The 17,552-nt window shown below is 40.0% G+C and overlaps 1 protein-coding gene across 4 annotated transcripts in view; it reads right to left on the bottom strand.

Annotated features, from left to right (window-relative positions):
* cpne5b (copine Vb) overlaps window positions 1-17,552 on the bottom strand; it is a 131,856-nt gene that overhangs the window by 74,247 nt on the left and 40,057 nt on the right. For 2 of the 4 annotated variants that reach the window (XM_030420712.1, XM_030420711.1), the window contains exons 4-6: window positions 17,201-17,304; window positions 14,502-14,541; window positions 10,773-10,849 (exon numbers count right to left, since the gene is read on the bottom strand). In XM_030420712.1, coding sequence (XP_030276572.1) covers window positions 10,773-10,849; window positions 14,502-14,541; window positions 17,201-17,304 — 221 coding nt within the window. Of the gene's footprint in view, window positions 1-10,772; window positions 10,850-13,607; window positions 13,623-14,501; window positions 14,542-17,200; window positions 17,305-17,552 lie in introns of those variants that run through there. The other 2 variants (XM_030420713.1, XM_030420714.1) reach the window with 2 other exon arrangements.

Raw genomic sequence — 17,552 nt, forward strand, 5'->3', positions numbered from 1 at the left:
TTATGAATTGACCCTTTAAAAAAGAGAACAAAACTGCTGTTTTGCAGGCGATACCTCTGAAAGCACAACACTGAGCTATCTATAACAGTAACAGTGATAATCCCAGTACACTGTAAATAGAATATACTATCCCATCAGGAGTTTTTATGGTGGCAGACACCCTCCGGTCTCCTATCACTCCCTCTGAGAGCGCCTTGGGGCCAGCTGCTGGAGACAGGGAGACCATGGAGCCAGTTTGTCATCATACCAAGCTGTACACGTGCCTGTATTCACATTCGCAAATCATTTCCCTTCAACCCCCCCCCCCCCCCCCCCCCCCCCACAGCTTTCTGATCCAGGGTTGTATGGTCTTAATAAAAACATAACCAACAATTACTGCGTGTTGTAATACCATTTTAGCTGAATATAATGAACAAACAAAACTGATAACTTAAAGTCCCATATTATACTGTTTTTCATCAATTTCACACAGCTGTCAGAGGTCCAGCAACACTGTATTTGAAATGTATTGCCCCAGACCCATCCGTGGTCCTGAATTTCAGCTGTCTAAAAGTCGCTCTACTGAGACATACTGAGAGCAGGCTGTTTCTATGCCCGCACCTTTAAATGCTAATGAGCTCCATCTGTCAGCACCTGCCTTGCCTGCTACACGCCCCTCTCAGGGAGAGGATGCCGCTTGCGCTAGCGGTAGCATGCGCTAATGTTTACAGTTGATGTAACGCTATGACTCGCAGAGATGCTGTCGTTCAACCATACCAGTTTGACCCAGAATCAGAACCAGAAGGAGAGGCTCCTGAAGAAACTCAGACTCTGTGGCTGCAGCAGGATGTTTCAGGATGGTTAGTGTGTCTGAATATGTTGTTTAGTTCGTTCGTATGTGTTGTTACATTTACTACCATGTAGCTAATGGCTGACAGCTAGCGAAAGCTGTGTTTGTCTCCAACACAGTCTCCAAACTCTTGGACACTGTTCGCATTGTCTCTGTCTCCAGTTCGCACATGTTTCCAGACTTTTTACTGTGACAACCAAGCTCCATCCTAATATTATTAACATTAAACTCGCATCAAACGCCATTGCATAGCGGACTGAAGCGGCACTAACTAGTTAGCCAATTTCCAGCTGACTTCACCATACTCATAGGCAACTGTAAATTCTATCAAAACGTTGCGACACTTACCTGTGGCTCGGTTGCAGTTGCTTGATCCCGTATGGTTCCCAACTGATCCTTTCACAAGGGTCAGTGTCGAGGCAAAGCCAGCTTTGTACTGACCCTCGTTACTGAAGCAGTCCCACGCAAAGTGGTTAGCACACACATACAAACTAACAGGAAGCGTAGCCGGCACGTTGTCGTAAAAAATGAAATGCAACCACCGTCTCTTCTGTTGTTCTATAGCTGGGACAGAATATAGGCACTTATGTTGATTTATACAACCAACAACAGAGCAATTTGTGTGTCTAGCTCTGAGCGATGACATTGCAAAACACTGCTAGCTTACTGCTGGACACACCAAACTTCACCTCTGGGGTGGATGCCCCCCTCTCGGATATCTCCTATCACCGCACAGAGGAGGCCGGACTATGAACATCTCTCCTTTCGTTATGCAACGAAAGGAGCTGAATCTGAACAGCCTGTAGGAGCGCCGTTAAACCAGTGGGTGGGCTGCAGAGACCATGCAGGACTCGTTTGCTTTCCTCATTCTGGGAGTTGGTAGGATTAGGGAGGACCAGCTTATGTAGAGACCAGAGAAACATGTTTTTCATAATATTGGACCTTTAAAGCGTAACAAAAGGTACACATAGAACGCTGCTGTGTCTGACTGTAGAGGGTTTTTGGGTTTAAGTGATACTGTGAGGAAAAATTGATGTTAATGACAATAATTCCTCCTCTGTGCTGCCTGTCTATTATCTATGTTCCCTGGAGTGATCCATTTAACCCCCATCTGCTGTGATGGAGCTGCTCTGAGGGCTTTAGGTGAAGACTGTGACGATTAGGGTGAGCTCCAGGATGCTAACTGTGCAGGTGGAGGCCTTGCAGATAAAGGAGTGTGTGTGTGCACAGCTGAGCAACCCCAAATACGTAAAAGCAATAAAGTACCGCAATATTCTCCTGGTCTGAAGTGCTTCGCCTGGGGTTTTAACTTTTGAAGACGTTTTTTTTTTTTTTTTACCTGTTTGGTGTCTGTGCTAGGGTTTGAGGTTGGTGCTATTTCATGCACCCAGGATGTGATAGTTCTTATGATTTTCTTTTCTTTTTATTTTTTTTCCATTCCTCACTGTACATTGTCTTGATTTGTTTTATTGTTCTTGTAATGTGTTGCATCATTGATTTTTGTAGCTGATTTTCAGTAGCTGTGTTGGGTTCTTCTACTGCTTTGTGGTGAAGAATCAAATATAAATACTGTTTATGAAGTATGGTTCTGGATTTGACAATTGGAGAGAAAAAATCAAATGTGACCCATTTGGAGTCCCACAACTACACTTGTGTTATTGTGAGGCTGTTTAGGCACAGCAGTACTTTGAGATAAGTCAGTATACTTTAACTTGCTCACATTGCTGCGCCAGAATAACATCTGCCGATTCATGTTCACATTACATGTATGTCAGCAGACTTCCATGTCAGACAGTGGTGGCATGACAGCTGGTCAAGACCAATTCCAGCCAGACATCCCAGTTTGAGACTGTGTTTCAAAATAAAAACAAAACGCCCAAGTGGTTTTTGGGCCTAACTTGGCAATAAGCACAGCGGTGTTACAAGATTAAATAGAAAATTTAACCTACAGAAACAAAAGGAATACAAAGACAAAAAGACATTAATGTCTGTGGTTTGAAGAAACTTACATTAGCAACATTTATTCTGGGGTTTGAGTTTCACTATCACAATGCTAACTGTGCCATTCTAGTTTTATCTGCGCTCTGCTAAAAAAACATATTTAAAAAAAAAATCAGCTGACCAGTAATACATGCATGTTAATATATGTATAAATTACTTACGTTAATTATAGATACTTAGTATCTTACATAGTAGTATTTGTATGGATGACTTTTGCCAAAGCAATGTTTTAACGTGATATTGTTAACTTCACTCAAGTATGACTTTTGGGCACTTTTAACAACACTGGTTTTATGTATATATTTACTTACTTACTTTATTTCTTCGTCTTAGTTTAGCTTGTTAGCACATGCCGTTCACATGTTAAGCACTACTCACAGAGTACCGCACAGATGAGAAATGTTGTATCTGATTTCATCAGACTCAGTGTTAATGATACTGTGTCCATGACCTGTGTATATCAAAAGTTTTGTGATTTACTGCTAAAACACTCAGTAACAGCACACAGCACTGAAACTGAGCGAGGACAAACAGAATAAATGATATATAAGAAAAATATGTAAATGACCAGTGGTTTTCTAATGTACAGAGGTTATACTGATGCTACTACTTTGTTCTAAAGGAACAGGGTTGGGTTTAAATCAAGCAGGGAAATTAGCAGGTCATCAAAGTGCATGCATTCAGACATTTTCTCCACCGTTATCAGAAAACCTGCAATGACAGGCTTTCTTTTCGCTTCCAGCACAGCAGAAATTTAAGAAACCTTTTGCACAATTCATTTCTCACTTGTATAAACATTTTGTTAGCAGTCAAAGAAGAACGGAACAGCAGCAGCATGCCATATTAGCTAGCAAAATGCTTTGTACTTCTCGTGGTAACATAATAGGCTTTATTTCCCTCTCACAGTGAGTGCTGTGTACTCTAAACGCAGGGAAATGGTTTTGTCTCTCTCATTTTGGTGTAGAAAATGTGTATGCAAGGCTGCATTTTATAAATCTCAGTCCTGCTCATGTCCTCAAGCCTAATCTCAACTTCTACATATAAACCATAGATAATTGCTGACATACCCACAATGTGCACGGTTGATTGCAAGGCCTCACACAACTCCCTACCATTCTCTCTTATCCTTTTTGAGTGCAGCTGTGGATATAAATAGCAACCCTGCTGCAGTGTCATTGATTCATACATGTGCATCTGAAAACCATCATCAGTTGTGAGATCCCAATCATTGCTGAAGGCTTGAAAATAAAAGATAAAGATGAGAAGAATGTGACTGAAGCAGACTTATTAGAATAGAATAATGTAATCGAGCACAGGAATACAATTAATTAAAATGGAGTTTATAAATAGCACTTTGGCACAATATGGCAGAGACGTGTTAAGATCTTGCATGGACACCACAGTGCAACTCTAACAACCAAAAGGAATAATTTTGCATATAACTTTACATCATTCACCAACAGACTTATGAAATATGGGGTTTCAAAGATTTTAACTTTACTTTCTTTTTCTTTTCTTTTTTTGGGAAGCTGCTTTAGAAATAGCCATAATATTATAATAAACATTAAAACCATTTTGAATTGTGTCACACATATAGCATCCAATAAAAAAAAAACACACACATGCGCAGCTAGCAGTGTCACTGCACTCTCAGGTCAAATCACCTTTCTATATAAATCCCAATGACAAGATCATTTAAATCTCTTAAATAAAATTTGCATTTGAGGCCCGTGGCAAGAGAGGACAGTAAAATCTGAAGCAAGCATAAAAGAGCAGAGCGCCTTTGATGCTCAGATGAAACAAATGTCTTGTTTGGCGGAAGCGCTGTTTTTTTTCTGTCTTTTTCAATCTAACACACACACAAACACTCTACGAATTAGTGTCATTAACATTTAAGTTGAAGTGGATAAGTCACGTGTTTCATGAGATGATAAAAAACGTGCACTGATTATCATTAGACGTCCCTCTGTGTGCACTGGAGGTTTTATGAGACGTAATATCGTTTTCATGGCTTTTTGACTCGTCATAATCAGGAAAAGCACAGCTGCAGCTTGTAACACCAATAATGGTACAGTGATCCACTAAGCCTTCTAGTCAGCCAGCATGCACAATGTCCTGGAACTGGAGCACCTAAATAGAATAATCACTTTAATGATTTTTATCACATGTGGGCTTGTTCTGCTTTGACATGGCTAAATATTTGCTTTGAAATGTTTATTGGTCTGATATCCTTGTTTAGGGCTGTGCTGTCTTCCAGTTGGAGTAAAGGTAAAGGTAAGGTACAATCAAAGATTTAAACTTTTAAAACAACTGAAGAGGGACTGCACAATCAGATGTGTTAAAGGTCAGCTTAACAAGTTTTTTCAATCTGACAAACAGTCATTAAAATTAACAACCGTTAATTATCATTGCCTAACTCTACACCTGCAAGTAAAGGAGAGGGTGGTTGATGTTGCCAAGTACATAGTCCTTTCTGATGACAAGTGGTACATAATGAACACTTCAGGCAAGCGGTACTTTGCTGCCTGGGCCCCTCAGCTGTGGAGCTCTTTTCTCTCTCATTTTTAGCAATACTGTTTTCTCAACTGATGGTTTTTGTTGGAATGTAATTATTTTGTCTTGTTTTACACCTTTACGTTTTTGATTTGTATCTACTTTTATTACTTAATTTTACCATGAAGCACCTGGTTAAATCATAACACAGCTAAATATAGTTTAGTATGATTGTTATTTCACAACACAGAACACAACTGTTTGGTTGTAAAACTGTGATCTTTTCAAGGTAAGTTTGAGGCCGTTTCCCTGTGATCATTAACATAAAATGGTCCATGCATGGACAGTGAAGCAATCATCCGATATAATATAATACACTATAATAATATAATGAACCATTTCACAAATCCCCTGTCCACATCAATACAATTATGAAACTTTATTACAAGTGTACAACTTTACTTTTTCTGGTGTCTCATATTCATTCCAAGCACTCTGCTAATGGTGAAGTAGTGGATGAAACTGTCCTTAAATTCAGTCACAACATGTGATCTGTTAAGCCAAGTGTCTCATTGGTCCAAAGGTTGTCATCTTATCAACGAGGGACACGCCACATCAGCGACTTGTCAATCACATGGTAGCCACACCCTACAGCATGCCCTGCTTTATCATCTGTTTCACTCTAAATGTGACCAACATTTTTCATAAATGAACATGATGTTGTATTAAAGGAGACTTTAAATTAACAATTGAGGTCATAAACTCTTTAGGAAACTGTTTACTGAGGAACTAAATCAAGTGAGAAGTAGGGTCATTTTCTCATTAGCTTACATTCAATCATACTACTTTTTGCAACCAGTGGAGCTTCCCCCTTGCTGGCTATTAAATAGAAATGTAGGTTTAATACACTTCCATATTGGATTCACTTCACAGACCCGGAGGCACCATCCATATTTTATACGGCCGATGGACAGGAGATCAGTCCTGTACATATTCTGTTTTCGTAGTCACATATGCACACACACTCTGGCCCGTGCACCTAATTATATTGAGCGGACGCTGGTGTCTGTGTTTGTATGACTTTGTGTGCATCTCCTGTGTGCTTGAGTGGCCTCAAAGGGAATCTGTAAGCAACGCAGTGCGGTGAACAAAGACTGAGAAGAGCCTTTGAGGCCATGCAATCTGATACATTCATTAGTAGTCAGTGTTAATTAATCTGTGCCTTACAATAATATACAGTCTTTTTGTGTCATACAGGGACACACAAATGAACAAGTAGCTGCAAGATCAATCAATATGGAAGCCTCTGCTGATATCGAGGTCTTCTAGGTTGTGCAACTATTTTGGCTTTAAAGCTTCTTCAGCACCTATTACAAAATAAAGGCCTGTACAAAAAATGCAGGGACATTATTTAAAAGAGACTTATCATGCTGTTTTCTTCTTTCCTTCAGTGTTTCATAAATGTTCTTGTGTAGGTAAAAAATCATCTTAAATGAGTCCTTTTTTTAAGTGGAAAGCACCAACAGAAGCTCCCCTCTCCCACAGAAAACACTGCTCCTGATACGCCTCGTCGGTAATCTCACCTTTAATTCCGTGACTTTGTGACATCAGAGTCATCCTAAATCATCTTAATGAGACAGGAGCTAAAACAGAGCGTCTCAGACAGAGGGGGGGATACATTGCTGTAAAACACTGCAGCACCAGACAGTATGAGGAAGCTGATGTTCTAGTAGTGACCCAAAATAAAATGATGAACCTAAAAAGTAGCATAATATGTCTCCTTTAATATTCCACGTAATAAAAATCACCAAGAGTCATGTCAAGAGGTTATTCTTGTTAGCTCGCTGATATGCAAATACTGTGTGAGTACATTATTATGTAGATCTTGCGGTAAATAAATAGGTCCCATGTTTCGAAAACCTCATGCAACGTTCACAGCATTCATTTGAGACATTTTCACCGATTGTTGTCTACCGTCTCCTGCTTCTTCACCTCTACTCTAATGCTTCTTTTTGTTATTTCCTGGCAACTTGTGTTGTGCATCTGTGTACGATGAGACTACCAATTATGGGGTGTTGTTTGTGTCTTCATTGTCGTTTGCGTTTCTCTCTCTTTCTATGTGTCGCAAGCGCACAACTCCCCACCATCTCTTTCCCTTCAGGAGCCTTTTTTTTTCCCTCCGTGATGAAAATCACTATGGCTGCCTCCTAATTAAACAAGCACTCATTTCAGGAAGATTAAAGCCATTACAATTAGCCAGAGAACAGGGAACATGGAGCAAGAATAAAAATACACTCCTGTGCATTCATATGCCATTTAACCAAGAAGCAGGATTCATTAAATCAATTAAAAAAATGCGTGTGTCTGCACTTAAAGTGAACACTTAAAGGCCAAGAGAAAAGAGTAAAGAGAAAAAGATTATATCAAGTCACAGCTCTTGGGTGTTTGTGATACGGGGGCAGTCCATCCATCAGACAGACACATAGCCTAATGCTACAAACGATCCCTTCACTCACTTCTTACACAAAGATTTATTCCATTTCATGTCTTGTGCGTGCAGGTGAAAATAGGAGCAGAGGACTGGTGGAGACACGCGTGAAAAACAAACACATTGCTCTAAAAAAATTCTCCCATTGGCTCAGCACAGCTTAGACAAATGTCTTGACATTTCCAAGCAATGAAACATGAATCACTCTTCATTTCCACAGAAACATGAACACTGACTCCACTGGGTTGCAAATCTGCCAGGGCAATGCATCACTTTGTGTGCACTTGTGCTTGTGTGTGCGCTCAGCGGGCTTCTGTGTGTGTTTCACGCTGGTCCCTCTACCTCAGTGACTCTCCCCCAGAAGACAGGTAAAACAAAGCTGCTGCACAACCTCTTCTGTATAGCTTGAAAGTTGCTGATCAACAGTTTTTCGTGGAGTTCACATAAACCTCACATCCTGAACATAATGAACACTGGAGGCTAATATCCGACAGAAAACACACTCATTCATCGAGCTGCCATGTGAGAAAGAGAATGGATCTGATCCCAATAACTGATTCATCAAACCGTGACGAAAATACACACATGCCATCGTTATTATATGAATGTGATAAAATAAACTGCCCTACATGCATCCTACATACTGGAAATAGAAAACTTTTTCTTTCAGGGGTTTCCACCATGAGGAGAGGCTTTAATGAAAGAGTAAAGGCCAACATAAAAATAAAATCTGGCAAGCAGTCGTGTTATCGCTCAGCTGCAGAGTGTCTCAAAATGAAATCAAATAATTTGGCAAGACATCCATTTCCTTTTCTAACCATGCAACAAGAATTCTGTTTTTAAAATAATTAAATGGTTGTTAAATTTGTGATAACATTATGATGGTTCATGCTCTCAATAAAGTGTCGTACTAAAGTCTGCTTCAGCAACATTAATAGTACATGTACTTTGTTCACAGACACATGCAAAGAAAAAAAGATTCTGCAACAGTTTTGCAACAGTGTCATCACCAGGGGTTGTGCTGAGGGGAGAAACTTTTGGTATGCTCATGTGCACTTTTACTTACATATTACTTATTATTATTACAGCACAAATTGTGAAAGATGAGGTATCTGCCTCTCTCAGCCTGTGCATAAAGAGGGTCACAGTTCCCAGATGAAGGCGCTTCGGGTGGACTGATGGTTCAACAAACACATAATATTCACTCAACAGACCGGTTTTTTAATGTCAAGTGTGAATGAGAACGTCAATGATGAGTTATATGAACTTCCCTGAGAAACTTAACTCAATATTTCTGTCATTAACATGCTTATTTTAACCCACATCATGATGTAGCTACTAGTTTTGGTGCCTAAACCTAAACAAACAGGGGTCTTATTCAAAATATTCACCTTATGATGATGGTCGTATATTGTTTTAAGAGTCAATGGCAATCAACAGATTCAGTCATTTAGTTACAAGGATGTTTTGGCCTCTCTTTCTCATTCCTGATGATGAATAAAAGCAACAAAAAAAAAAAGATGAATTTTGCGAGTACGAGTGTCATCGGAGTGAAACGTCTTAATATCCACACTCTAATGCCGGAAAATCCTGGTTGTCCGGCTGACTGACTATTCATCTAAGTTCAGTTACAACCCTCAATTCCTTCGGATCAGCCTACATCAAGTGAAGGCTTAAATCATCAACTTCCGGTAAGCCCGACCCACTAACTGTTAACCTACCACCATCATGTATCTTCAAATTAGGTTATTCCAATCATTTTCTGTAAAAATGAAGAATTACGTGTTCCTTTACAGGTTGATAAAATTCTAGTTCTTATGCTAAAGAAACAATTAAAAACCCCACTGATTCAAGGAACACGTTGTTACCAAGTTAAACACAAGGCTGTTAAAAACTGCCCAAGCTCATGAAAAGTTGTGATTCAGAGATGCACACAGGACTATGGGTTCATATTGAGCAGTTTAAGGGGTTCATACAGGGCTCTCTGCGAACCCTCGGTGCCCTGCAGTTACCTAGAAACGCTTCTTTTAGCCGCACACAGTTGTATAGAGTAAGGATTATCTGAACAGAACATCTCTCTATGTGCTTTCATAATGCCAATTTCAGCAGTTGTTGTGCAATATAAATACACTATAGTCTTATGGCTGCAGTGCATACGAAAATAAATAACAACTAGGAAAGAGGACAAGCTGGGATAAACATGAACCAACCATTGATTACGTCTCTCTAAATCTCAGTATTACATGTGAAACACTTAAAAATCAGCTTAGAATATTTTTTTGCAGCTATAGTTTAGTGTTTAATGTTCCCCAATACCACCACATGGCAATAACATCTCATACAGCTTCACGTTGAATCTAAGTATTCAAATATTCCTTCTCAGTGTTCTCCGAGGTATCAAGAGCTAAGAGCCAGCAAATCTCACTGAATGACACATTTAAATAACTTCACCTAAATTACACAAGAGCTCAGCAGACTGCTGAAGATGATGGCGATGATGGATGATGGGTGATAGATGCATAAAGATAGATTACAGAATATCCCATTAACGCCACATTTTTCTCCTCCAGCGTGAGAGCACAAGATGAGGAGGCGAGCAGTAATTTGGGTAATTTTGCTCCGCGCTTCACCCTTTCCTTTAATGACAATAATTATCTGTGGAAAACATCTGTAGGATGCGTTGTCTCCCCCACCCTTCCTCTCCGTCTTTGTCTGAGCCATGTCTTTTTCTCTCATGTCTGACTAAATCACCAGTGTGTCTCTTGTTCATCCTCCTCCTCCTTATCCTCCAGTCATCTCACTTCTTAGCGCTCTCTCTGTGCCCCAAACTCGGTTTCTCTCAGTTTTGAGTCCTTTTCCTTCATACGCCAAACAAATTGACACCCTCTCCAGTAAATTTCCCCTGCATTTGGAGTCAGGGGTTCTTATGCAGTGGAAAAATTGACTGAAAGTTGTACTCACCCCAGTGGTTTCTCCAGTCGACTGGCTGGCGATCCCACAATTTCTCCAAGGGTACAGAACATTTGACCCAAAAAGTCCTGGAAGGAAGGAAGAAAGGACGAAAGGAAGGAAAGAAAGGAGGAAGGAGGGAAAGGGGGGACATGTTGGCATATATGAAGGGCAAACCAGAGAATAGTCAGACTTTAAGATGTTTTTGTTGCATCATTGTTTATGGTAGAAAATGGGATAAGCCATTGATTGAAGCGGTTTCACGTGAACCCATTTTCTATTGTACTTGCAGACTAATGACTATGTTGTACTCAATGGCTTTCCTAGATGTTAAGCATCTCCTTTTGCCTAAAGACACCATTACAGTGCTCTGCTCAACAATGTGACATCATATCCAGGTTTGTTGTGAAATGTAAAACAAATCTTGTCAAACTGAACTCAAATGCTGCCATACTGTAACCACGAAGACTCTGTGTGCATGACAAGTATGGATAAATCCAGTGGTTCTCAACAGGTAAACATCAGCAGTAGATCAGCTCAACACCCCTTCAGTTTATTTCCATCTGCCCAATTCACCTGTCGGTGCATTCAAAGCCAGGACTTTCTAGCTGTGAGACACAGCCAACCGCTGTGCAATACTTAATTTCACAAAATTAAAACTTGAGTAACTTTATTACGACTCATTATGGCTCAATGAAAGAATGAAATTTGCAGTAAGGGGGTGATTAGAAATGATAAATGTATTGTGATAGTAGTTAAAACTAATTCAGGCTTCAGGTTACTAAAATGATATTGCATTATTATAATAAAATTCTGACAGGAGTAAAACACTGCTTGGATGGGGGAACGAACTGCCACACAAAACTGGTTACAATAGAGTGGTGTGGTAATGAGTTCCTAAAATCTGGAAGTCAGTTAACATTTTTGCATTTTTGGTTCCCTTGTATCAAAGTCAATTAGTGTTTTGACAGGAGTCATACATCCGCAGTGTAGTTTGTTTATAGACTAACATTAGCTTTTTACTTCTAGTCGTTTCATTTACGCTTCATAAATCATAAAAGTGGTGTTTCATCTTTAATGATAATCTTGCTGGACAAAACCTGAAAGTATCACAGTCACAGACTGATGTTTGTCACAGAGTTTATCTTTGGTGATAATGCAAAATCCTAATTCATAAATAAGCTTTTTGACCAGAGAATCTGGGTGATGCTAACTTCTGGGCTGGCCTACAAAAAGACGTCATCTCTACAGCACTCTATAGGCTGTTTGTACTGTGAAGATGTTGCTGTGACTCCACTTACTCAGTCTGTTTGTTTGATGAAGTTCAGCAAAATAATTGCAACCCACTCAAAATGGACCCAAAACCCATCTGTTTGGAACCACTGGTTTAATGAATTGCGGAGGATGATGGAGAGACTGAAAGCACCATGAACAATGATGAAGACACATGACTCATAACAGGATTTATGCCTTTTTAGAGACAGAGTGACCAACATGCTCTCACTGCCAACTCATCAAATAGAGCAGCTTGGTCAGAGGACTGAAGCTTCGACTCTCCACTTACCCCTCGAGCATCAGCTTTGTACATGTAGGGCTCCACGGTCAAGTTAGTAATAATGAACATCAGTGTTTCCCACACATGGACTTTACTTGGGCGAGCGACCCATTTTAACATCTTTTACTTTAGTTTTTAATATCTGTCCAAGACAACGAGGCCATCTGCGGTTGATTAGTGGACAATCTGCCCTCACTCTACTTTTCCCATCACACATGCTCTTCAGGGAAACACAGAGAGAGATGCTGTCTGTTATTTCAACCCCTTTGTAAACGCAATTACTGTGGCGTACTTTTGCCGTTGTGTCACCCAAGCTTGTAAGTGCACCTGGTTATCATTCCTTACCAAGTGGGTTTCGCTACGCTACGTAATTTTCGACAAGCTTCTTATACACACCGCTCACCTGCTGCTGTGAAAAACAGAATCAGGGGTGAAAAATAGGAAATGCGAGGTGTGCTTTTTGGGTGACTATAAAACAAACGAATAAAGTCATCAAAGCAAACATATATACAGTATAGAGAGACGGAAACAGAAATTTAAGGCGAGTCTGTGTGTTTGCATTGAGATGGACAATTAAAGCATGCAAAACATACAAAGCGTTTGGTTTTACTGAAATATTATAAATTACGCAAAGATTATTTACTCACATAACTTACACACAAGCTTAAAACAACTGAACTTGACCGTGGATTCACATAAGACCCTTACTTGGGTCTCCTGAGTGGGACCATTTCAATCAGCCTGACCACCTCCTGACACACGCTGACCACACTGCTGTATTTGACTGATTGAGAATGAAAACGGGCTGGAGTCACATGCTTTCATTTCTTACACCAGACAAAGTCTCTCAGTATCACTGAGTATTTATCTGGTACATAAAAAAAGACAAAAAAGACAACACAGTCTTTTTTGAACTAGTCACAGTGAGAATGTGTGGGAATCCAAACCAAAGACTCCCTAACTTTGGCCTTGGCAGACAGGGCACACTCAATAATTCATCTCTGGGTTATCATGTGTTTCATTCCAGTGAGTCTCCAGTCTGGTATGCTCACTGAATCCTCTCACAGTTATAAAAAAGAAGAGCCTGGAAAATCTCGCCATCTTCATCGTGTTACAAAAACTTCTGAAAGACACGACTGTGTATTTTGTTCTGTATTGTGATGATATGCTGGCTTGACTCTTGTTTTTTTTGGTTCTGATCAGTGATAGCATCCTTCCTCCTGAGGAAAAGGATCATTAATGTGAGACAGCGGCCATGCAGTGTCAGAAGTGAGAGAGATGCTGGGACCTACGTTGAGTTCTGCAGGCTTCCAGAAAGGTTGGGCAGCAGCAGCAACAACAACAATAACAATGACAACGACAACAACAGAGCACATCATATACCAAGACACAACACTACCAAATACCTAGCACTCCTAGCACTGCTCAAGATGGCGAAGTGAGAGAGGAAAGACAACATGCTGTGTCAGAACTGAAAAATAGGTGGTGGTATTAGAGCTAGTGATGGAAAAATGCAAACCCCAGTGATCCAAATACATCAAATAATCATCACAACTGATTATTTTGAACTTTTGTCAATGCTTTCTGTCACCATAGTTTCCAGCCTTATGGCTGTTAAAACCACGTTTAGTAGTGCAACAACAAATTATCATGTAATGTCACATCATAATGGAAACTAATGGATAAAAGCATTGCATAATCAAAGCTTTTCTTCATGAGTGTATAGTAAGGTATTACACAATGCCTACTACTATAACAAATAAAAATAATAAATCTAAATATGACTAAATCACAGATAGATATTGCATAATTATAGCACAATTACACCACAGATAACATCTGTTAAAAGCTAAAAGGAGAGACACTGAATAAGAAGAAAAATAAACATTTTTGTATTTGGATACTTCTATGATCAGGCAATAAAACGGGTTTGCTTTATTCCATCAAGGAGAAGTCGTGCAGCACGCAACACCGAATCCAAAATATAGAAAAACAGAAAACACAAACATCGCCTCCATTAGACCACAGATAAAAAAAAGAGTTTGGCCAATCTCAAATCACTTTAAACACCATCTGACATCAAGCAGTATTTACTTTTTTCAGAGCCATTCAAGCCAATAATACAGATTTGACTGAAGACTGGCCTCCATTTATCTGTGGTTCAAAGTTAAAGTACGCACACTCACATGTTTGGAGAGGTCTGGGCTTTTGGAGTCCACATCGTACCTGAGGACACAAAATGAAAGCAGCAAAGCCATTTTACTTCAACAACTCTTATCTAAGTGGGAACATTTTTTACTGATGGGCTCCGAAAGCAAAATCTAAAAATGAACCCTGGTGATCTGTCATCACTGGGGGCAGAAAAAACAAAATCAGAAAGCCTCTCTTATCGCATTTCTGGCTTATCAGATGTTTGTTTATTTGTACGGTTTGAGGACATGGTGTGTCTTGAATTGCTAGAGAAGGGAATTGGGGGAAGGGTATGAATTAAGAAAGTCTAACAAATTAAAAGAAAGATGATTTTTTTTTTATTTGCTGAATTAAAAAGCACAACATGTAAAGAGATTGGTCGGACATTCAATAAAATGTCAAATGAGCCGAGATATAAAGAGGGCGGGATCTTCGCATCTTGTCAGATGTTACTATATATGGGACATTGGAGTAATTGGGTAAGGGTTCAACAAGACCTCTTCCCCTTTTTCCATAATAATGAGAGTTGGAGCCTGATCTGATTTGCATGTGAATATAAAACCATGAAAGTGAGGGAAATGGAGCATATGTGATGTACCAAGATTAAACATCTGATGAAATGATAGATCCTGTTCGCCCGGCGATTAATCAGGAACAAATTAACGGACAGAAATTAACAAATGATTTGTGTAAAAGCACATGAAAAAACTCTGCACACACACCACAGTGTTAATGGGTTTCTGTTAGTATTAATTGAAAAAAGATCAACAGATATAGAGTTGTCAAATTGCATGTATTTTTGTAATTTTACATTTAGTACATTTATAATATTTTGACATACATATTTTCAAAAATGCCTCGCTTGTGTCAGAAAGATTTGGTTCAGCTGATCAGAAATCATGAATGAGAGACAGAGAAAGAAAAGAACTGCTTGATTTAAACACATTTTTTAAACATGCCAGCCAGAAACAGTGTTTACAGCTCATGATGTTTTAACACTGCAGTTGGCATCGGCATGAATTCGCTACCTACAGATGATAAAATATACTCGCGATTGTCAGTCTGAAATGAGGAGCCTGCTTTGTTTACTTCAGTGTAAAATCAAAGCCCTGTTTCTGTTTGAGAACGTTGCGTTTGAAACTTGACAGTGGGCAAAGAGGGCCCATGTCAAGTTACGTAGTTACTGTTATACTACTGCTCAGTAGGACCCTAACCACAGCCCGCTACAGAAGATGATCCGAGGCAACAATGACAGAACGGCAGGATTAAGAGGAAAAAAGAGGTCCAGTTAGCAGAAATTTCCAAAAGGAACTTGCATTATGAGTTGGTGCCAAATTAAGTAATTCTTTTCAGTGCCCTCAGGTTGGATTCAAGTGCTTATGTGCTGTTTAGACGTGCCACATCACTTTGCTGCATTTAATAATCACCACAGCCTCAGAATTGAGACGTACTGATGCAGAGTCCACCGCTCTGTTTTCTCCGTCTATTTTCTCTGACAGTTGTCTCTCGTCTGTGTGTGTGTGTCTGACTCACAATGCTCAATGCAACGCATAGATTTGAAGGGCTTAGTAGTCTCACATGAATGATTTACACGGCAAGCAAATCCATCTGCAAGTTCCTGGGCTTCTGGTGGTGGTCAAACGCTACACCGGTTACAGTAGAAAAACGTTCACTCAAACTGTAATCATTTAATCTATCAGTTACAGGTCCTGGTCCAGATTGAATGGCGCCTGGGTCAGAACCGAGACGGCAGTCCATTTATTACCCCACCCCAGCTACAGTCTGTTCACAAAAGGACTCTAACATGCGCCGGACAAATATATTTACCATGTACCTATCAGTGGTCTCTGGGGGGATGGAGAGAAATGGCATGTTAACAAGGGGGATGGTGTCCCCCTTAGTCCCCCCTTAAATCACCTTCTGCTACTACAGTTGTACTACTGTAATACAGAGCTGGCATGTCTTCACGACTCCATATAGGGCTCTTAAATATAAACAATTGTTGGCTAAATATACATGTTGTTTGTTCCAACGTTACCCTCACTGGATGATTTGGATGTGTGGACAAGCAATGCAGAAGTCAGGTTTATGCTTTAATGTTCATAGTGTATATGTTTCATTTTCCAAGGGAAGGCAATTTAATGAGGAGGAGTAATCACGAAGTTTGGCAAACTCTATCTAACACATGGGTTGTTATTAGTTTTTGTGCAAACTTCCCCAAACAACAGAAAAAGCAGGACGGAGCAACTATAATTACTCTACATTGTGATATAGCACTCTGAGTGCATGTATCAGAGCCCGCCGCACCACAAAATAATGTAGTTATCTAACCCCTTGGAAATACCAGCTCACTGCAGGTAGTAAACTTATTAGCCAGGCATACTAATGCTCATGGCATAAATACACACAGTTAATCCATCCCTCACATTTTACGTGCGTGTTTAGTGGTGCAAAGAATAAAAACTAGAGACAACAGCCTCTGAACTCTTGATGTATTGCTCTTATTAGAGCCTCACGCTTTTTCTCGTTAGGGTTGCTATGAGTGAATGATTGGGCTATCGCTGTTAGGGGGCTGGGTTTTACCCGAGACTGCAGCTGCGAAGCTCTCAATCAGCACAGAACAGAAAAAATACATCACATTGAAGGAGGACAGAGGGCAGGAGAGAAGATACCATGATTGTCTGACTTTACTCACAAGTCAAAGCGCAGGCTCTGCTTCTCCTCAAAAAAGTAGTCCAAGATGTACTTTCGAACAAAGTCTGGGTTTAGGGTGTTGTCTATCACCTCCGTTCTGCCAAACTGTGGAGGTAGAAAGACAGATGGAGGTCAGCAGAGAGAAAATGATGAAAGGTAAAGAAACAAAACACTGTTTAATAAACAAATACACTTAGCGCGGCCGCCTGCTTGCACTTTATCTTTGTTTTCGCTCTTTTCCTCTCCCTTATTACACATGCACACACATACATTTACAAGGGCCTGATTAATGGGGGTGCTTTCACACGCCGCCGCTGTTCAGAGGAAGGCTGGGGTGTGTTTCCTACTTCCTT

The sequence above is a fragment of the Sparus aurata genome, chromosome 6 (assembly GCF_900880675.1).
Source record: "Sparus aurata chromosome 6, fSpaAur1.1, whole genome shotgun sequence".
NCBI classification, from domain to species: Eukaryota; Metazoa; Chordata; class Actinopteri; order Spariformes; family Sparidae; genus Sparus; species Sparus aurata.